The 27,655-nt window shown below is 34.3% G+C and overlaps 5 protein-coding genes across 7 annotated transcripts; 3 read left to right on the forward strand and 2 right to left on the reverse strand.

Annotated features, from left to right (window-relative positions):
* Positions 1-3,608: 3,608 nt before the first annotated feature.
* Positions 3,609-5,679, forward strand: LOC145135856 (putative plastid-lipid-associated protein 4, chloroplastic). Its single transcript, XM_079070062.1, has 6 exons — positions 3,609-4,034; positions 4,604-4,717; positions 4,838-4,933; positions 5,079-5,153; positions 5,271-5,338; positions 5,416-5,679. Exons 1-6 carry the CDS (start codon positions 3,732-3,734, stop codon positions 5,486-5,488), a joined length of 729 nt encoding a protein of 242 aa, XP_078926188.1. The 5' UTR covers positions 3,609-3,731; the 3' UTR covers positions 5,489-5,679.
* Positions 5,680-5,886: 207 nt separating this feature from the next.
* LOC145135855 (putative plastid-lipid-associated protein 4, chloroplastic) lies at positions 5,887-7,520 on the reverse strand. Its single transcript, XM_079070061.1, has 6 exons — positions 7,160-7,520; positions 6,868-6,981; positions 6,666-6,764; positions 6,491-6,565; positions 6,280-6,347; positions 5,887-6,127 (listed from the first exon to the last, which is right to left on the reverse strand). Exons 1-6 carry the CDS (start codon positions 7,493-7,495, stop codon positions 6,055-6,057), a joined length of 765 nt encoding a protein of 254 aa, XP_078926187.1. The 5' UTR covers positions 7,496-7,520; the 3' UTR covers positions 5,887-6,054.
* On the forward strand, positions 7,503-10,164 carry PNT1 (mannosyltransferase family protein). 3 transcript variants are annotated; one of them, XM_079070060.1, is made up of 6 exons: positions 7,503-7,839; positions 7,939-8,149; positions 8,250-8,532; positions 8,691-8,873; positions 8,979-9,496; positions 9,569-9,864. In XM_079070060.1, exons 2-6 carry the CDS (start codon positions 8,147-8,149, stop codon positions 9,728-9,730), a joined length of 1,149 nt encoding a protein of 382 aa, XP_078926186.1. In that variant the 5' UTR covers positions 7,503-7,839; positions 7,939-8,146; the 3' UTR covers positions 9,731-9,864. The 3 variants fall into 3 exon arrangements, with proteins under 3 accessions (XP_078926186.1, XP_078926184.1, XP_078926185.1); XM_079070058.1 differs by having other exon boundaries at positions 7,515-7,839; positions 9,579-10,164; XM_079070059.1 differs by lacking the exon at positions 7,939-8,149 and having other exon boundaries at positions 7,519-7,839; positions 9,579-10,164.
* A 6,260-nt stretch (positions 10,165-16,424) lies between these two features.
* On the reverse strand, positions 16,425-18,598 carry LOC145139886 (kinetochore protein NDC80 homolog). The gene is made up of 5 exons (XM_079073558.1): positions 17,948-18,598; positions 17,379-17,860; positions 17,059-17,305; positions 16,729-16,875; positions 16,425-16,631 (listed from the first exon to the last, which is right to left on the reverse strand). Exons 1-5 carry the CDS (start codon positions 18,596-18,598, stop codon positions 16,425-16,427), a joined length of 1,734 nt encoding a protein of 577 aa, XP_078929684.1.
* Positions 18,599-22,899: 4,301 nt separating this feature from the next.
* Positions 22,900-25,555, forward strand: LOC145139887 (histone-binding protein MSI1-like). The gene is made up of 6 exons (XM_079073559.1): positions 22,900-23,244; positions 23,405-23,743; positions 24,600-24,752; positions 24,907-25,028; positions 25,108-25,203; positions 25,300-25,555. The coding sequence occupies exons 1-6, from the start codon at positions 22,900-22,902 to the stop codon at positions 25,553-25,555; spliced, it is 1,311 nt and encodes a 436-aa protein (XP_078929685.1).
* Positions 25,556-27,655: the final 2,100 nt, after the last annotated feature.

The following is a 27,655-nucleotide window of genomic DNA, read 5'->3' on the forward strand; positions in this document are numbered from 1 at the left end:
AATCAACCATTTCAAGCCTCTATATCGTAAGTACTCTTCCCTATACTTGATATCTACTTAAGACTCATGCTTAGAACCTTGAAATCATCAAGAATCCAAGACCAAAAGGAGTTTACGGCCAAGCCATCTCCCATGGCCGTAAACCCCTATAAGTATGCCATTTTGGCCATAAACTCTTCCTAAGACTTGGATTTGAGGCTAGAACACTCCCTTGTGCTTTGTAAGACCTTGAATCATCACCAAACTCATCATTTAGAGAGTTTACGGCCCAAGAGTAAACACCCTTGGCCGTAAACTCTAATTATGGTCAAGTCTTGGACCTTAAACACATCTAGGCCTTTGCTAACCTTTGGGACATTTAAGCCTTTGAAACTCCTTACCTTTAAGACCCTAAATGTGACCATTTAGAGAGTTTACGGCCAGGAGTAAACTCCCTTGGCCGTAAACACCTCAACACTCTCCATTGAGTTGGTATTTCTCATCCTTGTGTAGAGCAAAAGTCCCTCAAGCTTCCCTAGCCTTCAAACACCCTCTTATGCATGTTTGACCATGAGTTTACGGCCGTAAACTCCCTTGGCCGTAAACCCATGGCAGTAAACTCATGGTAGTGCCATTCCACTTTCCTTTGATGAATCACATGTGATTCCAACACTTGGTCAAAGTGTTTCCTAGTCCCGTGAGGTGTTTCCTTGCATTTGGTTGCTTCCAAACACTATACTTATGTCAGTATATGCCAATATATGTCATTTAGGACTTGTTGTATCTCGAGACTTCATTCGTGGAACTTCTCATCCTTACACGCGTATTCGTTGAATCACCCACATCAGGTGAGTTCATACCCCTTAATGAATCTTTTAACTGTTTTAAATGCTTTTAAGGGGGGGAATACAAGTTGAACACAATGATAATTGTGTAAATGTTTGCTATAAATACCTTTCAAAAAGATTGCTTATGTCTTTTATAAGCGATCAAAACATTTCAAAAACTCTTTTAAAGTTATGTTACTTTATAGTTTTACGAAACTCCGTTTTTAAAGTACAAGCATAACTTAGTAGATAAATGAGTCTTTTCAATAACAGTTCAAGTAAAACATTAGTAAACTATAATAGGTATAGTTTAGGAAGACACTACTCATTACTTCTAGTACAATGAAGCATACAAAGAGTCAGTTCATACATGAGTCAGAACACACTATTATGAGAAACATTTCACACTATACACTATACAAGAGAGTATACTATACACTAGTACAGAAAGAATATTACTACACTATGACTTACTATACAAACACTGTTATACGATAAACTAATGTGACATACTATTTAAGGATACAACAATACAGTGTTGTATCATATTGTAACCAGAGTCTCCTGGAGGGAGAGCGGACATCTTGTGTATAGATCTATACGGGACAAACACTCCCACACCCCGACTGCTAGCTATAGTCCCAGCCGATAAGGCCAAGGGGTGACAAATGTCACCTCACTACATATGACACCGGAGGGTCATCGTTTATTCAGCCGTCGATCAGCATGGTTACATACGAGTTCACATTTAAACCTTTAATTAACCGACTAAGGATTAAAGGCAAAAAGACTCCCCGAGGTGTATTGTACATTTAATACTACCTGGAGTCTATATTTTATCACTTTATAGCCAGCAGTGTCACTGCTGAGGGAAAAAATTATTTTCCCTATTACATTTACTTTGTGATCTTCTCACATATTCATTAATGTATAAACTATATTTAGTTAAAGATAGTCTCACTTGGGAAAATACACACTCATAAAAGAAACAATCACACATAACATTAGATGCCTTGGTAGAAGGCTACGTTTAGTAGAAAGGACCATAATGCTAACCTTATGATTCCTTAATGTATACATCAAAGAATACATATATATCAATAGGATCCGACATGTAATACGATGTGTGCTCTCCGCTTCATTTCCTGTTCCTTGTTTGGTTGTGGGCTTGGAACAGATTCACCCAGTCTATTACCTATTCGATTCAAGATATATAGGTTCAGTATACAATAAGTCATCATAAGGGTACCAGGTATGGGTCAAGTCATAGGACACAGAGTCAATGCACAGTTTTCTAGTATAAAACATACTTTCCAAATCAGAACTTTTGGTATACAAAACTAGAAACTTACCAGTTAAGGGTTTACTCCATTTTATTAAACCAGTATAAACTTAAAGGACCTTAGGTGATTAACTCTATAATACTTTAGTTTATACATCATGGTTATATATCATTAATACCCAATAGGTAGTTGGATGTGTGCTTTCCGCCTTACTTCCTGTTCCTTGTTTGGTTGTGGGCTTAGGGCAGATTCACCCAATTAGCTATCTATTCGATATTAGATCATATATAGCCAGTATAAACTAAGTGATTATAGAAGTAATCACTGTGGTCACCATTTTATTATAAGGAATAAGGGTTTTCTTAAAGAATCTTTTCATTAAATATAAAGGAACCATTACAATTAACTCCATGAGTAACAAGTGAATACGCCAGGGTTATATACAACAATGATCTAACAAATAATGGGATGTGTGCTATCCGCCTTACTTCCTGTCCTTTGTTTGGTTGTGAGCTTATGGCAGATGCGCACAGTCGATTGTTTGTTTACTCTGAGTTTTATATCACTTGTATCCATTTAGTACTCATAGAAAGGATTGTAGAATCATTTTTACGTATCTTTCATTAAATTAGGAAATATAGGATTTTCTAAGAGGAACAGACGAACTTTTCTAAACAGAACTTACAACTTACTACATTTTTCAACTACATTTTCCACAACATTTTACAACAACTTTCTACAACATACTTACATCACTAAAATCTTATGAACTCACCAGCTTAATTGCTGATCAACTCTTTCAAATAACTTGTATTCTTAGGAGCCTAGTAGACAGGTACTCGTGCTGGGATTCAGAAGATGGAGCAGTATAGCTTCAAGTCTTGTTTGTTATTTGCTTATGTATTCTATGTTTTGTGAACACACACTTTGTAAACACTTTCTTTCTAATGAAATGGTTGTTCATTACTTTGATTACTATGATGCATGTCTTGTGATGCTAAACATGACGTCCTCCACCCCAGAACGTTTCCGCCGTTCCGGTTTTGAGGTGTGACATTTTTATATACCCTTCCTATGTATGATTCGGATGCATATAATAGATTTTTGATTATCTAAATTTCCATTTGTTAACTTACAACAAAATAATCTTGCTTGCTTATTTTATGTACGTGTTGGTAGTAATTCATTTTTTTTATACATTTCAACTTAAATTTTGTGTACGTTTTCGTTCTTATTTTTATGTATGTTTTCGAAGAATGAGTTTGGTCACATATAAAACATTTTCATTCGACAACATAAATTGGAGTTAATTTGTGGTACCGATCTTATATATTTTATCTACTATAAATACCTAACTTTTATCAATATAAAAGTCAGAATTCAACTTAAATTCATTACTATCATTTCAACGCACATACGGCAAGTAAAATCCTAATTAAGTAATGATAATTAAATATAACACGGTGAAAACATACGAAAATATCAATTCTTATATCACGTGAATATGAATTTTGGTAAGTAAATCATGATTTATACAACCAACCACTCTCCCAATCAAGTCGAACCATTTGGCTGACAAAATCTCACCCACATCAACAAAAAAGACTACCACCATCGACAACCACCAATTCTTCCCGTTTCTATGGCCTTATCCACTCCCTCAACCGCCGTCAACACCACCACCACCACCACACACCAACTCCCTAAACTCTTCCACTCTCATTCCTCCCTCTCCACCATAACTTTTCCGGCCAAACTTACCACCACCCACCACCTCTTTTCAGCAACACCCATCTCAAAATGGAGGACCAATGTTTCTTTTCTAACCTCTTTCTTGAACAAACCCAAAGATGCCAAACCCATTAAAGAAGAGCTTCTTGACGCCATTGCTCCCCTTGATCGTGGCGCTGAAGCTTCCGCTGAAGACCAACAGACAATCGAGGAGGTCAGCCTTCCATTCTAATCAAAATTGCAAAGTTTTTTTTTTCTTTTATCTGATAATAGCAAACAATTGTTTGTAAATATCAACTCTTTCAATGATCTGGGTTCTCGTCTTACAATTGGGATTGAATTATACTCTGTCTGGATTCTTGATCTTCATTGCCCCAAACGTATACAGGGTCAAAGTCAAAACTCAAAAGGACTATTTTTCAATACCAAAATTGCATTGAACTTTTATGGAACATCACAAAAGAAACACTATGAAAAGATACAAACATTTATGCCAAATTTTAACTATTTGAGTCAAATTTCCATCTGTCTAGTAGTAGCATTGACTTCTAACATGTAGAAAATGTTACCTAGTACAACTAGATACAATATTTTATACTTTAAAAAACGTAACGTCAAAAAATATAATTGTGTAATCACTAAAAAAGACACTTAAAGTAGCTAAATCCATAAAATAATGAAATGTAGGTTATATTTTTCTGTATCTCACCCAAAAAAATTCATGAAAGTTCATGATCTATTATTGTGTTTGTGGTTAGCTTGGACCTAAATTGTTTGATTTAGATAGTTCAAAAACTTGAAGCAGCAAATCCAACAAAAGAGCCTCTCAAGTCTCCCTTACTAGATGGAAAATGGGAACTCATATATACCACTTCACAATCCATTCTACAAACTAAGGTTTACCTTTGTTCTTTTCTTGATCTTTGGTCAGTTATTTATTTAGCAGACTGTTGTGTACCTGATTTACAGAAAAACATTTTTTTTTTTTTACTCAACAAGTATCCTTTTTTTTTATAGAGACCCAAGTTCCTTAGGTCACGTGTAAACTATCAAGCGATTAATGTAGACACACTTAGAGCTCAAAATATGGAATCGTTTCCTACCTTTAACCAGGTATTTTACTAATCTTTTTTAATATCTATTGTCTTCCATTCATATCGAAACTACAAGGACCTATTTGTCATTTTGCCTTCATAACAAACTAAAAAAATAACATGCAACAAATTTATTATGTTAACTTGTTTTCATCTATCTCTAGGTAACAGCGGATCTAACACCAGTGAACTCCAAAAAGGTGGCAGTGAAATTTGATTACTTTAAGATTGTGGGATTGGTAAGATTTTTTTTATTAATTACATCGATATGTTTATTTCATTTTTTTTTATTTTGTCTAAAATGAAAATCCATGCACGATTTATATAATTAATAAACTGATGAATCTTTCATATAGATACCGGTTAAAGCATCCGATTCAGCTCGTGGTTCACTTGAGATAACATATTTGGATGAAGAATTGAGGTGAAATTTTCAATATTTACATAAATTTCAAATCTTTCAAAACTTGAGATAACATATATTGTTACTATGTTTTATAGGGTCTCAAGGGGCGATAAGGGAAACTTGTTTGTTTTAAAGATGATTGATCCTTCTTACCGAATCCCCACATGATGCAAGTGTGAAATCATAGCATGGAGATCTTTTTTCGTAAATATATACGAATTAAATAATAATCTCTTTGAAGTCATAGCATGGATAATTGGATATTGATGTTGATTTTTAATAACTTTTCCATAAAAGGATGATCTAAATGTATTTGAGAAATTGTATGGTATAATGCAATATACAATACTTTTATAAAATCGTTAGATATGTAGAGTTTTTGATTTTCTTTCCACAAGACCTTTTGAGAAGAGAGAGGAGACTCCAAAACAGATAAAGGTGGAGGTGATCATGTCTAGCTGATGTTTGACTTCAACAAAAACATTATTTAAATCTCTAAACTCGTTATATTTAATTAAATTGAACGAATAATATATTGTTTTTATACAATAATAACAAAGTAACAGTTACAAGATTCACCATAGGCCTCTATTTTTATATATTTTTGTGTACAATTTACAAAAGAATCAACATCTTACTTGACTAAACATTTGACCTTCCATGGTCAAAGTGTAATTACATATTTGACCTTCTACAAACATGCTCAAACTATGGTAAATTTGACACTTTTTTTTTTAAAGAGGGACTCTATACATTCGATCCACCATCCTCAATATGAACAAATTTCCTTCATTGCCTCTTGATATTCTACAAGAACAATATCAAATCATTGAAGAAAGGGCTAAATGCAAGAAACCACAACATACTTTCATATATTTGTGTATTACAAAATTCTATTTTCATTTCTTTCTGTTACAATTTACAAAATTGTACTTTAACTTGTTTTTTTTTTTTTGTACCTTAACTCCTCATCCAAATATGTTATTTCCAGTTGACCACGACCACTTCCACGAGCTCTTATAGGTATCTACAAATCAACACATTGTACTTTCACTTTTTTTTTTCTTATCAAGGCATTGTACTTTGAAAAATTACCCAATTATAATATTGTAATAAACAAATCAATGAAAGTAACTTGTTATTTCTTGCATTTAACATGTTTACACCTACCAATCCCAACACTTTAAATGCATCAAACTTGACTGCAACCCTTCTTGCATTAAGAGGAACTAAATTAGCAGTAGCCTGAAAAAAAATGTATTAGATGATTTTAGTCCTCAAGATTCTCCTTATTTTGTTGTAATTAAAGGATATTAATATTATTTATTTATTTATTTATAAACACCTGGTTAAAGAATGGCCAAGTTTCCATATTTTGTGCTCTGAGAGTGTCCACATTGATTGCCTGGTAAATCTTTCCATTTGCTCTTAAGATTTTAGGTCTCTACAAAAAAAAATGATGGGTAAATAAAAGTATTTGACTTCTAATGAAAAGACCAAAATACCCTTCAGTGAAATGGAAATCTTGTGTTTGAATAAAATGTCACCTTTGTTTGCAAGATTGATTGAGATGTTGTGTATAGAAGCTCCCATTTTCCATTTAGCAATTCAGATTTAAGTGGCTCATTCACCTTATTCACTGCTTCAAGTTTACGTGCAATCTGAACAATATCAAGGAGGATTAAGTAATTTCTACAATTATTAAAGTATGATCTTCAAAATGTTTATGCTATGGTATATGTGAAACAATGAGTTCGAATTCCTGTTAAAACATTAGCAAAGAAATAACACTAAATCACCCATTCAATTGCTTCAACAACTGGATTACGAAATCCAAACCTGATCAACGCGCTCCTGTTGTTCAAGAGTAGCATCGGCACCACGATCGAGTGGGGCTATAGTCTCAAGAAGCTCCTGTTTAAGGTTGTTCTCAAACCCATCACTTTTCGTCGACTGAAAGAAAGAAACCCTGGCTCTCTGTAATCTCGCGTTCTTCTCAATTCGATGGCATGAGGGTTTGTGGTAGGATAACGACGATCTTCTGGGTGATGAGTAAATTGATCTGTGTTTGATGGGTGATGAAAGGAAAACGAGATGGTCAAGGAAACAAGAAGAACGTTGAAGAAGGGGGAAGTTTGCTGTCAATGGCAGTGGAGGTGAAATCTGGTGACCCATTTTGATATGTGGTTGAAGTCGCGGCAAATTTGTAAACCCTTTTATTGGGTTTCAGTTTCCGCCATTTTTTTATTATTTTCAAAGTATAGGGGCCAAAGGGTAACATTTATCGTCTTTTATGCGCTCTTCCGCTCTTAAATTCTTAGATTTCTCAGAATTACAAGATCAGGGGTTTCATATTCTCCAAATTCAGCTCGACTGAAGTCCGTAGCTACCAACTTCTTCAGATTTCTTTGATTGATAACGATTAATGGTCCTCCAGATGCTATGACAAAGAAATCAACGTCACAACTTTGCACGACTCTTTGAAGTGGGTCAGATTCGTCATTAATTTGTACACCCAGGTGATTTGATGAAATCATTCTTCCTGACCTTTTCTTCAGCTTGTTCGTTATGTATCGATTATGATTTTTTTTCATCTTATATTTGTGGGCTTGCGATAGATCTTGTGTGATTTCTGTGATGCATAAGACAATTGGACAACATGCATACCAACTGTTTGAAATAATGCCTCATAGAAGAAGCGAGTAGTGCAGTAGTACATTGGTGTTGGACTAGAAAGAAATCAAATACAAATTGAAGTGTCATTGTATATGCAAGGCTCTCCAGTAATCACATAAGACTCAAACTAGTTTTCCCTAAGTTCTAAACATGGTAAACAAATGGAACATTTGTAATCTTGACATTAAACCTAGCACTTTTCAAATACAATATCGATCAATGGTTGCTAATCTTATATGATCTTTTCTTGCAGCTTGAAGGATCAATGAAAGCTTTGAATTTTCGTTCCCTTATAATTTTCTCAGCCTTTCTACGTGTCTTCTTAATTGTCTATGGAGAATGGCAAGATACTCATATGGAAGTTAGGTATACAGATGTTGATTACCTTGTTTTCTCAGATGCTGCTGCTTTAATAGTTTCTGGAAAATCCCCTTACAAAAGATCCACATATCGTTACTCTCCTTTGATTGCATTTATTCTCACACCAAATTCCTTTATTCATCAATCATGGGGAAAGTTTCTCTTTGCTGCTTCAGGTAAACAATTTCTTGAAACAAAAATGATTATCTTCATGGAAAAAGAGCATCTTACTTACATTTCTTTTTGTTATTAAAAGACATTTCACTTCAAAGACATTGTACTTTGAAAAATCTATATTTTATGCATTTACTCTGTAATTGTTAGTAAACTGCAGATTTACTTGTGGGATACTTTATACGTAAGATTCTAAAGCTTCGTGGAGTGCCTGAAAATTTATGCATTTACTCTGTAATTGTTTGGCTTTTCAACCCTTTCACTTTCACAATTGGAACACGTGGCAATTGTGAGCCCATTGTTTGTGCCATTATCTTGTGGGTCATTATTTGTCTTATGAAAGGTACAAATTTTAATTATACCACGTTTTACTATATAATCAAATTCTTTATTTTAGTTCTTCCTATTACAATATTCTACTTTGAAAAATCTATATTTTATTTTGTAGGTAATCTTTTTCAAGGTGCAATTTGGTATGGGCTTGTTGTACACATGAGAATCTACCCGATAATTTACGCCCTTCCTATCCTCATAATTCTTGATCCTTCTCTTTTCAAGCCCAATAAAAAGCCCATTATCACAAACTGGAATTCAAAACACCCCAAAACACATCTCACTTTGGGCCCCACCAAATCTTTCAATCTGTTTTCAAGATCAAGAATCTTGTTTTCGCTGACATCAGCATCCGTATTCTTCCTTTTCACGGGAATATTCTTTTATTTATACGAATGGGAGTTCTTACATGAGGCCTTGTTGTACCATTTAACACGAACGGATCCTAGACATAATTTTTCCATTTATTTTTATCATATTTATTTGAATTATGAACGCCAATTTTCGGTTTTGGAAAAACTCGTCTCCTTTTTGCCTCAGTTGATGGTGCAGCTTCTTCTGGTGTTCCGCTTCGCGCATGATTTTTCCTTCTGTTTCTTTGTTCAAACTGTTGCGTTTGTTGCATTTAACAAGGTAAAGAAATTAATAGAAAGAAATGAAAGTAATTTTTTTTTGATATGGTGATATAAATATGTGATATTGTAGTTATTTACAGGTGATAACAGCTCAGTATTTTGTGTGGTTCTTCTGTCTGTTGCCATTGATACTGCCATGGACCAAAATGAAGCTCAAATGGGAAGGTGTTTTTTGTATATCCTTTTGGATTGGAGCTCAACTTCATTGGTTGTTTTGGGGTTATATGCTTGAGTTCAAGGGCAAACAAGTCTTTTTACAGCTTTGGGCAGCAAGCTTATTGTTCTTTGCTGCTAACACTTATGTCATGATCACTATCATCCTCCGACACACGTATTCTCCCGTTTTTAACCTCTCACAGAAAACCAAGTGAGTGAAGCAAACCGGAGATCTATCATGGAAGGGGTAAAATCGTCATTTTTACTCTCATGGTTTGCTAATGATTACGACAAGAGAGAACATGTTGTACTTGTATTATTGATGAGCATTCAATAGTACACATTGAATTTGTTGAGATTTAGGGGATTTCAGTCAAAATACTCCAATCCAACTCCATTTCCTAACAGTAAAAATGGAAAGTTTCACATGTCAATTTTAGTTCTACAAGTTTGATGTTTATACTTGATACATTGCTAATTTAGTTTCATTATTCCATGATTAGTTTTATATATTTTATGTTAATTTAATTATATGGTTACATTTTAAATTAATAATTGCTTTAATTATATTTTAGTACTTGAATACTTTGTAATAATTTATAAACATGTGTTATGAATGTATTTTTTATTTAATAAAATGTTTGTATTAATAATAGGACTAATATCATAAAAGTCTTATATTTTTGCCATTAAATTGGCAATAGCCCTGATTGTAATTTTTCATTGACTGTGGACACAATATTTTTGTGGAATTATCACTTGAGAGCTAATACCCGGTGACGAGCAGGTTATCTGTACTATCCGGTCACGAACCATCACTGATAAAGGGTTTCATGCATTCGAGAAGGGTTTGACGCTGAGAAGAGTTTCATAGTCCCTAAATTTGCATTTTGAAGCTCCAAAATCGTTGAAGTAAGATGGAGTAGGAAGGTACGTGTATGGAAACAAGAAATTGATGCTTCTAAGGGTGGTTATCTTCGTCTATGGAGTTCCAAGTTTGAACTAACAAGTTGTTGCTTTTTTGATGAAACAAATGACTTTTACTTCTGGAACCAAGAAGCCTAAAGGGCCTAAGGTCACTGAGAAGACATACCTTCTAGACTCCGACTCCGATAATGAAGCATTTGACTTTAGCTTTTTGGATTTTTTTTGAACAAACTTTCAAATTCCCCTCAAAACTATGTAATGATCATTTTCTTAACTTATTGTGTGACGAAAACATATTAAAAAGGAGTATTGATGGAATGGTAGATGATGGAGACAATCTTGGTGGCCAACAAAATGAGCATGCCCACTTAGATGAGGACGATGAAGATGTTGGCGTCGAATATATGGTGCATGATCCCAACGTTGACTGGAAAGAGATGAGGCCCCGATTAGGAGACTGTTATGAATCCCCTGCTCAACTCAGGTTTGCTTTAACAAACTATGCAGTCCATGGAGGATACCAACTTTATTTTGAAAAAAATGATAGAGTGGGGGTTATAGCTAAGTGTGGTAGTGGAAGTAGTGACAATAAAAAAATGTAGTGCCCATTTACGGTTGCAGCTGGATGGAAGTACAATGAAAGGGGATTCTAGATTAAATTTTGTAATGAAATTCATCTGTATGCTAGGAATTATCACTTTGGTTCCCTAGTTACTAGCAATTGGTTAGCCAAACACTACCTGAAAGATGTAATCATGAAGCCCAAATGACATTGCTAGAGATGCAAGCAGATGTGCTACAAAGGTTTTCAGTGAGTGTATCTGTTGGGCAATGCCAAAGAGCAAGGGCTACTGCATTGGGGATGGTAGAAATGAAGTTAGAAGACCACTATACCAGGGTTTGGGACTATACAGTTGCAATTAGGTTGACTGATCCGGGTACAACTTGCTTGGTGGGGGTAGAAAATAATATGGGGTGTAACTATTTCAAGAAGTTTTATGTTGGCTTCAAGGCTTCAGAGGTGGATGGAACAGAGGCTGTAGAAGGGTGATAGGAGTAGATGGTATTTTCTTGAAGGAGCATGTAAAGGGGGAGATTTTAACTGCTATTAAGAGAGATGCAAACAACCATGTCTACCCAATAGCATGGGTAATTGTGAATGTTGAGAATAAGGACAACTGGACCTGGTTCATTGAGAATTTGATTGATGATTTGGATCTTGGTGCTGGCAATGCTCAGACCAACACAAGGTACATACAACATATATTAGTATACAATATATATATATTTCTATGTAACACTCATTAATTTTTACATGTCCTGTGTTTGTTTGTTAATTATAAAGACTTTTACAGGTTGTGGCAAACCTACTCCCCCATGTTGAGCACCGACAATGTGCTAGACACATCTTTGCAAACTTCAGGAAGAAATACAAAGGATTGGAGCTGAAGAATTTGTTCTGGGAAGCAGCTATGAATACAGTGGAAGGGGACTTTCTTGCTATAATGGAGAAGATAAAGAATATAACAGAAACATGATACAACTATCTTATGGCAAGGAAACCTGAAACCTGGTGCATAGCCTTCTTTTCTCATGGGTATGCTTGTGAAGTAGTGGAGAATGGGGTCTTAGAATGTTTCAAAGAAATGAGGAAGAAGCCTCTATTTACAATGCTTGAGGAAATAAGGATTCTCCTTATGAAAAAGTTTTATCATCAAGGTCAAGAGGTATCCAAATGGAGGGGTAATTATAGGCCTAACATACAACTGAAGATTGAGGAATTTAGGAAATATATGAGGTAATGTTAGTTTTTATGGGCATGTATCCAAATGTATTATTTATTGTTTATGTGTGTAATTTGTTTGTTTTGTATGTAGGTTGTGGACAGTGGTGCCAAGTGGAGGTGATGTGTTTGAGACAAGGTATGGCTATATAGGATACAAGGTGGATTTAGCTACTCACACTTGCACCTGCAACTTGTGGAAGTTGTTTGGCATACCATGTGTTCATGGTCAAGCTGCAATCAACTTCATCCACAAAGATCCAATTCAGTTCATTTCTTCTTGGTTCCACAAGGACAAATATGTTGCAACATATATGGAGAACATACTACATGTAGGTGGAAACAACTTGTGGTCAAGGGTTGAGTTTATTAAACCATTACCACACCCAGTTAGAAGGATGCCTAGAAGACCCAAACTAAAGAGAGTGAAGCATGCATCTGAATCACAAGATACCATACCCCTCACAAAGGTTAAAGGTGCTTAGGACTGTGAGGTGTGGAAAGTGCCAAGAGCTTGGGCATAATAAGATTTCAGGCACAAATTGTAACATCCCAAAAACAATGATAAAATTTTTCATTTGGAAGTTTACCAAATCGTATACAAATTGTTCAAAATCAAACATCCAGTTATAATATTCAAAACATCAGAGTACAATTATTCAGAATGTGAAAATCATAAGGGGATGATGTTGTGCCATCATGTCGGGCTCTTCCTTTTCGAATCGGAAGTACTTGAAACCATAAACATAACTGTAAGCACAAAACTTAGTGAGTTCCTCAAAGTACCATATTGTAGGCTCATGTGTGCATGCATTATGTGTGTATTATGTGGGGGTATTTTGAGGGAGCTCATTAAACTTTGGCTTTTGATTGTGGATTTAAATGTTTTCAGGTACTTCAGATTATCAGGGCAAGGCGAAAACATGATCGTACACATCCTCATGTTGATTTATGTTTTAGGAGATGATTTTGATACTTTGATTTCTATGGTTTTGGCTTGGAAACAATGTTTAATTATTCTATGGATTTTATGAAAATGTCTTTTTAAATGAAAATTTTTATCGTGGTTTTAGGACATTACAAGCCTACTTGATGAAGAGGTTAATGTTATCTTTAAATTCGTAATGCCTGTTTCTTTTCTTGGGTATGTTATTTATTAATTTTATGGAATATGGAAGGGGGTTTTGGGCGACTTCGTGATGCGATCAGGTGCTGGTCGCGACATGTGCCATCTTGATAAGTCACGACGCAACCTTAAGTGGGTCGTGACGCGTCTCCTCCATAGATCAAAACCCTTGGTCTCGGGTTTTGGACCCTATTTAAAGGCACTAACGTCTAAGTTTTCCTCTCTTATCAACCTCCATACTCCAGAAACCTTAGCCTCCTTTCATCAATTCTTGAGTTTTTGGTGCTTTGATGTGTTAATTGAAGAAGAAGATTGTAGTTTTGGTGCAAGAGAAACTAGATCCAAAGAGTTCCAACCTTCTTGTCATCTCTATAACCTTTGTAAGTGTTCAAGTTTGCATCTTTATAACTCTATGCTTCTAGATCGAGAGTTATAGTCACTTTGGTCCCTTGGTATGATTTCAATGAAGTTTGGAAAACTCCAGGTTGGTGGGATGTTTTAGATGGTTTTCTGGACTCAATATAGTGAAAAAGTGCATGCATATGCTCTCTTTGAATCATGCAAGAAAACCTTAGCCTTTTTGGCTTGTTTTAGATCTAGGGTTTCTGTTACGGGCTTGCATGACTATAAAGTTTGAATTTTTTTATCCACTAAGAACCTACCTAGAAGGTTTCTGGAAAGTTATAGCCGCTTAACAGATTAAGCACTTAATAAGAAGTCGTTGTTCTTCCCTGGAAGCGCGGCACAACCAAGGCTTGGTCGCAGCGCGAAACTTGGTCTGGTTTGCGACTATTTTGGACTGTAGTGGTCGCAACACGTTGACTGTTGACCGTTGACCTTTTGACCAATTTTACTTTTGGTAAAACTTTGATTGACATGGAGTTTTGGACAGAGGTTTAACCTCTGGGTGGTAACGGTTAATGTAATGTGTCTAATGGTGAACTTAGGTGGCTTGTGCTAGTCGGTTTGTTTGAGGATTCTTGCGTGTAGGGATGTCAACGGGGGCAAACGGGAAGGGGATTGCGTCCCCCACCCCTCGCCCCCAAAATTCCCCCATTCCCCTGCCCTCTCCCTTGCCCCCACCCCCGAAATCTCCATCCTTTCTACCCCTGCCCCCGCCCCCGAATTCCCTTTCTTACCCCCGCCCCCGCCCCTGTTCCGCCGCCCCCGATTGATTTTGGGCTAAAAGAAGTTATTGTTTGGGCTAAAAGAAACTACTTTTTGGTAACAAATAGTTATTTATAGCATAATTTTACATGTTACAAACAACTTAAAAACATATTTTTTTATTGAATTTTGGTACGTAAAAATCGTTATATTGCGTATTATATTTATATAATTAGTATATGTAAATATATATAATTTACTAATGGGGCACCCATGAGGGTTTCGGGACAGGACTGCCAACCCCCGCCCCCGCCCCCGAAATTAAAACGGGGGTTAACCATGCCCCCGCCCCCGCTCCCGTCCATGGTTTTTTTTTTCAGCAAATACCCCCAAACGGGACGGGGCCCCCACGGGATCGGGGTCCCAAGGGACTTTTTGACAAACCTACTTGTGTGTGAGACTTGGACTTTCAGATTCAGGTGAGTTTGCTCATTATATTATATGTGACATGGTATGTCTTGTTTGTGGTACGGTGCTTGTGTACTGTTAGCATACATATATGTGATTAGACTATAGTAGTCTTTTGTTATGGTATGTGACATGTTAAAGGGAATGAATGGATGATGGCTAGGAGCCTATATGTTAGATGGGATGACGGTTGTGTATCTACTGACACACTGTGGTGTTGGCTATGAGCCTATAGGCCCAAATGGAATGATGGTTAGGAGCCTAAAAGTCAGTTGGGATGATGGTTGTGAGCATATAGGCCTACTAACGTATTGGTCGTGAGCTTATAATTGTTATGCAATGTATATGTGATAGAGTATGTGGTATAGTAAGGAACTCACTAAGTTTTGCACTTACTCGTTATATATATATATATATATATATATATATATATATATATATATATATATATAGTTTTTTAGGTGTGAGAAAAGAAAGAGCACGACGTGATTGTACTCGTATTTTGTTAATGATTTTGAGACTTTCATTTGACTCTTGATTATGTTTTTCTGATATTTGAACCCAATGGATATTTGTTACTTTTAAGAAAATGGTTTTGGTTGTTTAAATTATATTTCAAAAAGAAAATTTTGGTTGAAAATTTGGGATATTACAAAATTGATCGATGTCAGTGTTATTTTGTAGTTCGATGAGTAATGACTCATCCATTTCCAACCAATAGCATTGTGTAATGCTTCAAGCATGCCTAGGATGAACTTATTTATGTCGACGTGTTCGACATAATTAACAATAGGTCTAATGGAAAACATTATGGGACAAATGTGAAATAACCCACATGAAAGACTTTAATGAAGAAATACACGGCATTGTAAAAACCATAAAGCTCAGATGAGGTGTTGCTACCCTTGAGTCTCGAATATGTCATTGTTGCTTTCTTGTTGTCATTTTCTCAAAGAAGGCAACATGATACCTTCTTTTTGTGTGGAAGAAAGTTAAAATTGCAAACTTATTTATAAGTTAATCGGGGATAACGAAAAGTCTTTGAAGTTAATTGGTTGGATAATAAAAAAGCCATTAAATTTTAATGATCAAATCATAATACTAGGCCCAAAACTGATGATTTGGGCAAACCACAATGATCAAAACTATATTTTACTCTAATAATTACATACAAATGCAATAACCATAATCATTGTATCTAAAAAAAACCTAACCGAATCATATGTTAAATTATTCCTGAAAGGTATGTTTATTATTCTCAATTTACAATAAACAAACTCTAATCGAATCATTTCTTAAAGTTAATAAAGACTAAAAGTAGGATTTCAATCAACTACCAAAACAAAAGAACAAAACATATCATAAACAAGTTTTCAATGATGCCTTGTGAACTTGTGCTATATCAACACCGGTTTCCGAAATCTCATTTTTCATTTTTGATATTTTTGAAACCATAAATTCTTTACACTTCGACACTGAATCAATCAATGTCAATAACTCATCACCACACATTTCAATTTCTTCTTCATTTTGCATCATTGTTTCCTTTAACTTCACTTTTGAACTCTTCACAAATGAATAACACACATTATTGTTAATATCCATTCCTCATCATTGTTTCATATAATTAACATAAAAGTAAATAAATAAATTGAGGAATTACCTTAACAAGTTCACGAGCTTCTTTTTCAACAACATCCACTTTATGAGAATCAACTTCAAATTTCTCTACCAATTTCCGAGCTTCCATAGCACATTGTGAGGTGTAATCTTGTGTTTCTTTCTTTATCAAGTTTATTCGAGTTTCCACCTGATCAATAATAGAAATGTATTTACATTTCCTCAATGATAGCAATATGCAACAAGTAAAGTACATCATCACCCATATTGGTAGCAACAGTAAAGTCCATTGTTATTCTCCACAATCAAACATTCCCAAATGTTTGCAAAAAGTACTTAAAAGGACTTATAAACAGCAATAGTTGGGACTTACTTCCTCAATTCGTGATTGAAGTACAACAATACGATTTCTTTTTGCATCAATCTTTGAATTAATGTCACGGGATGATTGTTGAAGAGATATCAAACTTTCAAGATTTTCCATTGAACTTCTCTTTACATCATCACTAGCAGACTTTAGTGCAGGTTTCAGTGTTGACTTATAATCCATCCCAAGAACCTCAACAGGTGTTAACCCTTTTGCATTCAGATCATACTGGAAGTCATTTCCTAGTTTCAACCTAAAAGAAACCAGAAATATCAATAAGGTTGTGATAATTGATAAAGATCGTTCATATGTCAAAAAAAGTGTACCTCTGTATAGTCTGGTTGCATTCAATCTGAAGTGCTTCGAGCTCCTTTAACTTTGTCCCCATGGCAGCATCAAGATCCCAATACTTTTCCTCCCATTTGTTCCTTTCAATCTCAGCCTCTCTAATATCTCTTTCCACTGATTGTAACTCTCTCTTCAACCTTTCTGCTTCTCTCATATTCATACCCTGTTCTTCCACTTTCTTCTTCATCTCTTCATTCTCCTCACGCATCCTAATCCTCTCCTCTGTTTTAATTCCCAATTCCTTCTCTTTTTCTTCCATTAGCTTCTCCATAGCCACAACATGTGTCTGCAACTGTTGGATTAATTCATTGAACTTCTTCATATCCTTTTCCAGCATCCCCTGTTCCTCTTCTTTTGATTCCCTCAGTGATGGCCCAGACTTTATTGCCTCTAGCTTTGCCTCCAAATCCTTCACATCTTCCAATTTCATCTTTATATTCTCCTCCAGAAAGCTTTTCTCCTGTTATCAACGTTTTAGGAACCCAAATCAGCATACGTAACGAACTTTTAGGTATTTTGATTAAACGAAGAAAAGTGACATTATTACCTGTTGTAACTTCTCCATGATATTTTCATCATCGTATCCCCTTAAGCAATCCATGTAAGTATTCAGAGTATAATAGAACAGACTGTCTCCAGAAATTGGCTGTGACTGAGTGGAATTTACAAGGTGCTCGTTGTACATTGCAATCTGTAAAAGCCAATGAAGAATCGCTAAAACAGTAGGAAACACGTGATCAGTTCCAGGGGATTTTAAGGCCGACTTGCTAATCTTAATCGGGCAATTCAAGTATTTCAAAACTATAAGCAAATCATCCTCCATCTTATTACTAGGCAGATAATCGAGACGCGTGAGAACGAATTTTAGGGTGTCGTTGATGTCTTTACTGCTTGGGAGAGATTTAAGTTTGAAGGAGATCGGGAAGGAACGTTCGGAGAGGTAGGAATTGATGGCGGAGATAGCGTGGCTTTGGTTGGATCGGTTTTTAATGACGACGGCGGAGGCTGAACGGCGGTGATTAACGCCAGCGGAGTAGCAAGAAGAGGGACGGCTACCGGAGAAAATACCCTCAGAATCTCGGCGGATTCCTCCGCCGCCGACATTGAACTTCAATGAATCTACAGGTGTTGGAGTCGAGAGGCGGTGGTCGGGTACAAAGCCCTCGGTTGGAGGGTGGCGTCCGGCGGGGCCTCTCATTTGATCACTTTTCTGAAATTGGTTTTTTTTTTCCCGCCGTAGAGATTTTTGAATTAGTAACTTGTAGCTGAGGTTGATATGGGCAAGGTATAAATTGCCACGATTCTGTGTAAATATGATTAAGATAATAACATATATATGGTAACAAACCATATAAAGTTAAAAAAAAAAAAAAAAAAAAAGTATATTGGTTGTTAAGATCTCGTATTGTTCTTAAAATGTTAAAGATGTCAGTAAAAATGATGTAGATATGAGAAATAAAAAATCTAGTACCCTTGATTAGGATTTTAAAATCTTAACCCGATTTGGATCTCACATGTTTAGATTGCAAGAAGTCTTTATACAGTATCATCATTTCATTATACTTATTCCAAATTAAGTAGCGTATATTGTTACGATCATGTAATTTTATTGTGATCTAATGCTTTAGTATCACCATTTCTACTAAAGATGTTTTCTTTGCACCATGCAACAACAATATTTATGGTTAATGCACCAAAAGTTAAAGTTAATTCCACTACCGATGTCTTAATCAAAATGCATAAGTTATGATGGGTACCACACAAACAATACTTTGTGAGCAAATTTGGAAACTAATTTTGTAGGATCTTCCAATCATAATCTTGCAAAATGAACAACGATTTTAAATAAGATATCGATCTTAAGAACTTGAAAAAGACCATTGAACTAAATGAGTGTTGTTAAAAGGTAATAGTTTTTTAAGTGACCATTATAACCGGTGGTAATAGGTTTTCTAGGTTTTTGAAGTCACGGTAGCATGTGACATGTCTAAATATGAGTGACAATTCTCGACACGACACGAAAGATAACACGAACTCAACACGCAAATGAACAAGTATGGGTCGGAGATTGCAACCCGATTAATTAAATGAGTAACGTTAGGGTCCAAACTTTCAACATGAAAATGATCCGTTTATTTATATGCAATTTCTTTTAATCTTTTAGGTAAACTAAACATGCCTAAAACAAAAAATAAAATAAAACTTTGGGTTTAGTCGTTTTGTAATGTGGAAGCCGCTAATTAGCCACTCCACTTGATATTTATTTTTAGTTTTCACATTTTTATTAGTATTCTATACTTCACAATCCCATTCCCCCCTTCTCCCCTCAAACCACTACTCCTTCATGTTTTTCACTTTTCCTTTTCCACCGATACATTCTTACTCTTTCAACCTATTTAGTATTTCTATCTAATATGACACACCATATTTACAGGGTTTAAACCCTACACCCGCCAACCCTATACAAAAATAAACGGGTTCATATGACATGATACAATAATTAAACAAGTTGGGTTATGGTCAAACTATCTCAACACATTTAAGTTTTAACCATACAAGAACATGAAACAACATGACTATGTTTGGGCCATGGTGGGATTACAATTTTTTTTTTTCATAAAATTCAACATTTTTACAGAATTTCTCCTTAGTTGGTTAAAAGCCTAATGTTCGTTCGTTTAACAAATTATATTGTTTATGTTCGTTCGTTTATCTTTGTGAGCATGATAAACGAACATAAACGAACAAAGATAAACAAAACACAATTGAACATATATGAACATAAACAAACATATAATATAGTAATGTAATAAAAAAACAATTGAACATATATGAACATAAATAAACATAAACGAACATAAATGAACGAACGAGACCATTGTTCATTTTCGTTCGTTTAATTAAACGAACGAGAACTTGTGTTCATGTTCATTCATTTATTAAATAAACGAACATAAACGAACTTTCCGCCGAACGGTTCATGAATGGTTCACCAAATGTTCAGTTCGTTTACAGCCCTAGTTAAGTGTGCTCGTCCACAAACTAACAAACTTGAAAAAGTTATTTAATTTTATCTTTTTGTAGCTTTGATACTTCATTTACAATCTTTAGCACGACAATCTTCTCCGATCTGTCTTTTGCATATTTGTTGGTTATAATCCGAAATCCCTCCTCACCAAATTCCATTCCAATGATAGCTTAATTTTCTTTGGTTTTAAACAATTGAAACAATTTGATATGTGATGAGGTATTTGAGGTTATTGCTCTTTAAAAAAATGTATTTGATCGAGGTTATTAATGATCTATGTTTGTGTGATGAATAAAATGCATAAAAATAAAATGCAGAATTATTCTTTTTGGGGTATTAAGACTCATTATTATCGTTATCAGATTTAGTTTCATTTGAACCCAATATACACTTCATTTTTTCTATTGGTTTTCCATGAAGAAATATTGTTTGAATCATCAACCAACAACATCAAGTATGCATAATCATTTGTTGATTCATTAGCATCATATGCAAGATCATCATCATCGACTTCCTTACCTTTACACTTAACATCAATCGCATGTACATATGACTCCACATGTGTCCGTATAACTCGAAGTCATAGCGTCATAGGTAATAGGTAATAGATTAGATATTTGATTACTTTAGGCACATGATGACCCATTGCCATCGAAATGGTTTTCCCTGGGAAATTAATTTGTAATAGGAGTTGTACAAGTGTATGTAAGTAATTGGTTAACATCACTAAGTAATTGGTTAACACCACTTTCGACAACATGTTTCACAAGAAACAATTCTACTGTATTCAACAAAATATTATTAATACTATTAAGAAAATATTTACATTATTGTCGTCAAATCAATAATTTGCATAACACGGTTTGATCCATGATATTGAAATATGTTGCATAAAACCCTCTATTTGCTACCACTGTCCTCTACTACAAACAAGGACTCTAATTATCAGATTATGTGAATTCATTTTCAATAATAGAATTTTGGATTGGAAGGCATCAACCTCTAAACCATTAAATTCATTTGGCTTCAAATTTCAATATGAAGTTAAAGACATTCTAGAATGTTCAATGTTCGGTCCAAAATGTATGAGGAGTCCGGCCGTGACATGTCATATTTCGGTAAACCTTTATACTTGTCTCACCAATATGTTTTGCACTCCAAAAGAATATTGATTTTTAATAAGATATATTGTCATATTTCGGTAAACCATTAAAATTCATTTGGCCTCAAATTTCAATCTGAAGTTACAGACATTCTAGAATGTTTGATGTTCGGTCCAAAATGTATGAGGAGTCCGGCCATGATAGTCATATTTCAGTAAACCTTTATATCTTGTCGTATTTCGGTAAACCTTTATATCTCTCATAGTTCATTTCCGAAGATCGTGGTCATTTATCAAAACGAAGAAACTGTAGGTCATTTCATCAATAGCTTGGTTTCTAACAAACAATTTTATCAATACACCATCATTTAAAACAACATTAAAATTTTAAATAACCAACTATGATTAATATTTTAAACAATGGTTGATTTTTAATAAGATATATGTATTATTTTTTTGCTTTCCTCAAATTATAACTTATTTTTCAAAATTTTTATTAAAAGCAAATTGGAAGTGTCAATTATCTGAAAAGTTTTTACATTAATTTGTAAAAATTAACGAGTAAACTAAATTAATATTAATACGATAGAAATAATAATTTGTTGTAATAACCTAAATTATAAATAGATAATGCTACATAATATCTTTTGACACATATTTAAGATTAATTTTCACAAAAAATATACAATACTCCCTAATAAATAAAAATCCTATTGCCACATGTCATTCTCTCATTCAATTTGTCAAATGTCAATTTGTGGTAATTTAGAGATATTTGTTTTCCACTTGTCATTACTTCATTTTTTATTTTCCATTATATCATTTATTTACTTTCTATAAATAAAATATACCATAATAACTATATTAATTTTAAATTTTAAATTTCAAATTTCAAATTCTAATAAATACAATTTAAACCTTCGTATTTAACATTTTGTTATAATTAACCCGTTTAATACACGGGTCTAACAACTAAACACGTAATTTTAATTAATTTATTTTTCGCATGTTTTTTTTTTAATTTTTTTCTCATAATTTTTACTTATTTCAAATTTCAAATACAAAATAAACTTCCCGTTTACTCTTTCATGTTTAACATTTTGTTTTAATCAATCCGTATAATATACGGTTTCGCATCTAGTGTTTATTAAAAGAAAATCACACATTTTGGTTTGGATACCCAATAAAAATTAACAAGATTCATTGAGTTGTTAATTTCGTTTCACTCTCTCCGCTTTCTTTGCAGCTGTATTTTGTATACAAACCTCCCACTTCCTCTTCCACTCTCACATTCCCTCCAAATTTTCAATCCATTTACAGAATCCGCAAAATTCATAGCGATACCTACCCACAAAATCCTTCACTGACAATGGCGACAAGTGAAGGTGATATGAGAAGTGAAGCCGAGGATCGAAAAATCAACGAAGAATACAAGATTTGGAAGAAGAACACCCCGTTCTTATACGACCTGGTCATGACTCATCCGCTTGAATGGCCGTCGCTCACCGTTGAATGGCTCCCTGATCTTGAAGAACCCGCCGGAAAAGACTATTCCGTACAGAAGTTGATTCTCGGGACCCACACCTCCGTCGGCGAGCCTAATTACCTCATGATCGCTAAGGTTCACTTGCCTGTCAAAGACGCTGAAATCGCCGTTCCTCAGTACGACGATAGCCGCCCTGATCTTGGCGGATTTGGATGCACCAATGGCAAGGTTAGTATCTAGATTCTACTAATTTCGTCTCCATGATTTTGTTTCGTTTGATTGTTCGTTTGAAATTCGCTATCGATCTTGATGCCATGAGAACTCACATACTTAGGTTTCTAGCGTTTTAGTTTCGATAATGGAGTTAATTGTGCGTTTATTGATGAAGGTACAAGTGATTCAGAAAATTAATCACGATGGAGAGGTGAACAGAGCTCGTTATATGCCTCAAAACCCTTTCGTGATAGCCACAAAGACGATAAATGCAGAGGTTCATGTTTTTGATTATCGCATACACCCATCTGAATCTGATCCACCTTCAGAAAGAGAAAAAGAATGCAAACCTGATTTGAGATTAAAGGGTCACACTGCTGAGGGATTTGGTCTTTCATGGAGTAAATTCAAGAAAGGTTATTTGTTGAGTGGTTCTGATGATTCTCGAATTTGTTTGTGGGATGTTCATGCAACTCCAAGAAATAAGACTCTTGATGCTATGCAAATCTTCAAGGTACATTTAAAGTCTAAAGTCTAAACATAACATTAATTATGTTAATTATATTTGGTTGACATTTAAGAATGAAATGAATTTCCATATGAATCTTTTATTTGATTCTAAACACAACGCAAAATTTTAAATCCATTCTATACATTATTTTAATTATTACAAGATTTAAAGAATTTAACATCTTAAAAGCTCATTAAATTTATTCTATACATTATTTTAATTATTACAAGAATCATAAAAATGATCATCTCTTTGAATAATTGTCGCAAGACAGCTTTGTAAAATACATTTTTTTTTACAAAATTGCTTTATCAATAGTCACCATAGAAAAATCTTTAATAAAATTTGTAACAATGATATTGTTTTTACGAAATTACATCATTTTTGCAAAAGATAAAAATAAAAAGGTAGCGATTTTTATTTTATTTTAAATTTAGCGGGGTCTCTGATCAAGCAATTTCCCGGGAAAATATATATTTCAAATATAGATAGTAATAAATATTAAGTGAATTTTGTGATATGGCCCATTTTGACACTTTTGTGATTGGTCCTAAAAATAAATAATACTTTCACGTTATATAATAACAGATTTTCAATTTAAATAAAGGTACATTTAAAAAAAAAATGTTTGCAAAATTCTATGGTGAAACAAAGAAAAAAAAAACTTCGGTTTCATAAGAAACAAAAATTAAAAACAAAAGGAATCACATATTCCATCATCCGGCAAAACAAACACGTTATGTTCATTCCTTTGGAATGACCATTTCCATTCATTTTCCTAATTCCATTGTAGTTAATTCCATATTTAAACAAGTTTTTGTTAATTTCTAATACCCAATAATTAATTCCTTTTTATCAGATTCATAAGGGAGTCGTAGAAGATGTAGCTTGGCATTTAAAGCGCGAATACTTATTTGGTTCAGTTGGTGATGACAAATACTTGCACATATTTGATCTTCGATCTCCAACATTCACCAAACCTATCCAAACCCTAATGGCTCATCAAAACGAGGTACATTACATACATATATAATTATATGTATATTTACTATTCATACATATGTATATGTGTATATTTTATATTTATTAATTTATATATATATATATATATATATATATATATATATATATATATATATATATATATTCATGTATTTAAATATTAGGTCATGTCATTATCATTCAACCCTTTTAACGAGTGGACATTGGCAACGGGGTCAACAGACAAGACTGTAAAGCTATTCGATTTACGAAAACTTACGACTGCTCTTTACACATTTAGTCACGAGTAAGAGTTCTTGCATGTATTTTCGGAAATTACGTTTTTACCCTTTTCCGTGTACACCAATCAATCTACTCATGATTAGGGACGAGGTAATTCAAGTTGCATGGAGTCCGAAGAATGAGTCAGTTTTAGCATCTAGTTGTCTTAATAGACGACTCATGATATGGGATATTAGTCGGTATATATATAACTACTTCACTCCTCCCATGCATTTTTAGTAGGGAAATTACTTTTTTACCCTTAGGTTAATTACGAGTTTTTTTTAATAATGTAGGATTGGAGAGGAGCAAGTGCCGGAAGATGTGAAAGATGGGCGACCGGAGTTGCTGTTTATTCATGGTGGACATACGAGTAAAGTGTCGGAATTTTCATGGAATTCAAATGAAGATTGGGTGATTGCTGGTGTTGCTGAAGATAACATTCTTCAGATATGGAAGATGGCTGAAAACATATATCATGATGAAGAAGATGATTGGGCTGATATGCCTGAAGATCAACCTGGCCCATCTCAAAACAAAAAAAACAAATAGAAAACCCTGAATCAATTAGGCAATCGAGTTTTGTTTTTCTTTTTGTTACTCTAAAGGATTTTGTTACTCAACCTTTTCAACTTGTGAATATGTTTAGTAACTACGTTGGTTGCATATTGATTAGACCTAAACTTGTAACTAAACAACTTGTAAGAGATTTTTTTGTATAAAAATCCATTCAGTTGTAAAGATACACTCAAGTTTCATTCATAATAAAGCCACTTTCTTTCTCATATCATATTCCATGTTTACTATTTCTCTAGTTTTCTACCATTTTATTGTTAATTAACCTTAATATTGTGTAGCATTGGTATGGAAGAGATATGATCCAGTTCGTATTGTTATTGTTGTATAGTTAGTTACCAATCATGTGGTTGAGCAATTCAATAAAATTGCATCAAGTGGATTCGAGTAAGGATAATGTGGATAAGTATGGGAATCTTAGAGATTAATGACGCATAGGATTATTCTTTGAAAGTTTTGAAAGAGGTTTAAGCCCTAACATTAAGTCTTTTGTCAAGACATTCAAACCCAAAACAATTTCAGATGCAATAGAATTGCAAGATTGCAAGAAGAGTCATTAAAATGCATCAACTAAATTTACATTTTACAATCCTTGAAAACTATTAGAATCGTGCAATTTGTTGGTCGAAAACCCTTGCAATTTGCATACCTCATAAACTCATGAACCATTCACAGCTTCTAGGATTTAAAGTTAGCTATCAGATCATTGGCTTCAAAATTGAGAAACCTTCACCTCAATATGCCACTGTGGAAGATGGGAAATATCTTCCTTGTCAACATATTTGCAAGGATTTCACTTAATTGGATGTTACAGTCTAGAAAATTTACTGCTGATACTTTGCTTGTACTAGCGGGAGGTTGTGACTTGTGATATGGTCTTAGATGTATATACTTAGGCCTTGTACAATATGCAATTTGAATTAGGTGTGGAAAATCTATATTAATGCTAAAATGGGTGTCCTTCCATAAACTCAAAGTCTTGCATGAGAGGTTCCAACAAATTAAACTTGATGCAAAAGGCAACTCAATTATGTTTCTCCAACTTTGAACAACACAAGAAGATGATATATTAAGGTCTTGCAAGTTGCAACAACTTATGGAGAACTATAAGGATGTTTCTAAGGACCGCCTCCTAGAGGACCTTTTGACCATAAAATCCACTTTGGAACAAGGAGCTGGACCCGTACATGTTAGACCTTACAAAAACTCCCTCGAACAAATAGACACTAAAAGAGAATATTTTGTCCATGAAATGTTAGTTCATGGAATCATTAAGAATAGCTCAAAGCCCATTTACATATCTCAGAGTTGTTTTTGGTTGCTGTAGTTGTCGATTGTTGACTCAATAGCCATCCGGTATGGCCATTTGAGATAACTAGCAAGTGGCGATTTTCCTCTTATGAGTTGTCTTTAAATATGGGATTTAAGTCTTTATTAGGGCTAGTTTTTCCTCCATTCTCTGGCGATTAATTTGAATACAAAGGGCCATAAGCGGATCTAGGTGGTTCTCGGTGTGGCTTGGGATGTCCTCAAAAAACTTTCAGTAGTGTAATTTTTTCGATTTTTTTTTCAGTAGTGTTATTTTTTTGGAAAAACTTTGGGGATACATTTTTACTCTCTTTTACTTTGATTCTGACTCAGCCACTACAAAGATATTTATTTCTTCATTTTTGATTACTTGTAAGTTTGTAACACCCTTTTGTATATGTTGATCAATATATACACATTCCGTTTTTCCCCATGGTGGAACCACATTAAATGTTAATGCCTCCCAAGTTATTTCCTTTCCATCTACATTTACTTTATCTTGGTATATGTTTCTCCTGTTATTATACGTTTTACCTTATTTCTACATCCTAGTTAATTATCCGTTTTCTTATTGGGTTTGCACTTGTTTATGGGACTGAGAGTTTGATATTTCTTTGCTTGTGCTTTTCCATCATTCAAGATATGTTTTCAAATGCTAAGGTAATCGTTTGGATCTGCTATGGTTTTGGTTGGAAAGAAGGACAGTATTCATGTAATTGGTCTATATCAAGAGATCATTAGAGTCTAAGTGGCAACAACTTTTAGTCT

The sequence above is a fragment of the Lactuca virosa genome, chromosome 9 (genome assembly GCF_052849685.1).
Source record: "Lactuca virosa cultivar CGN04683 chromosome 9, Lactuca_virosa_CGN04683_v6, whole genome shotgun sequence".
Lineage (NCBI taxonomy): Eukaryota > Viridiplantae > Streptophyta > Magnoliopsida > Asterales > Asteraceae > Lactuca > Lactuca virosa.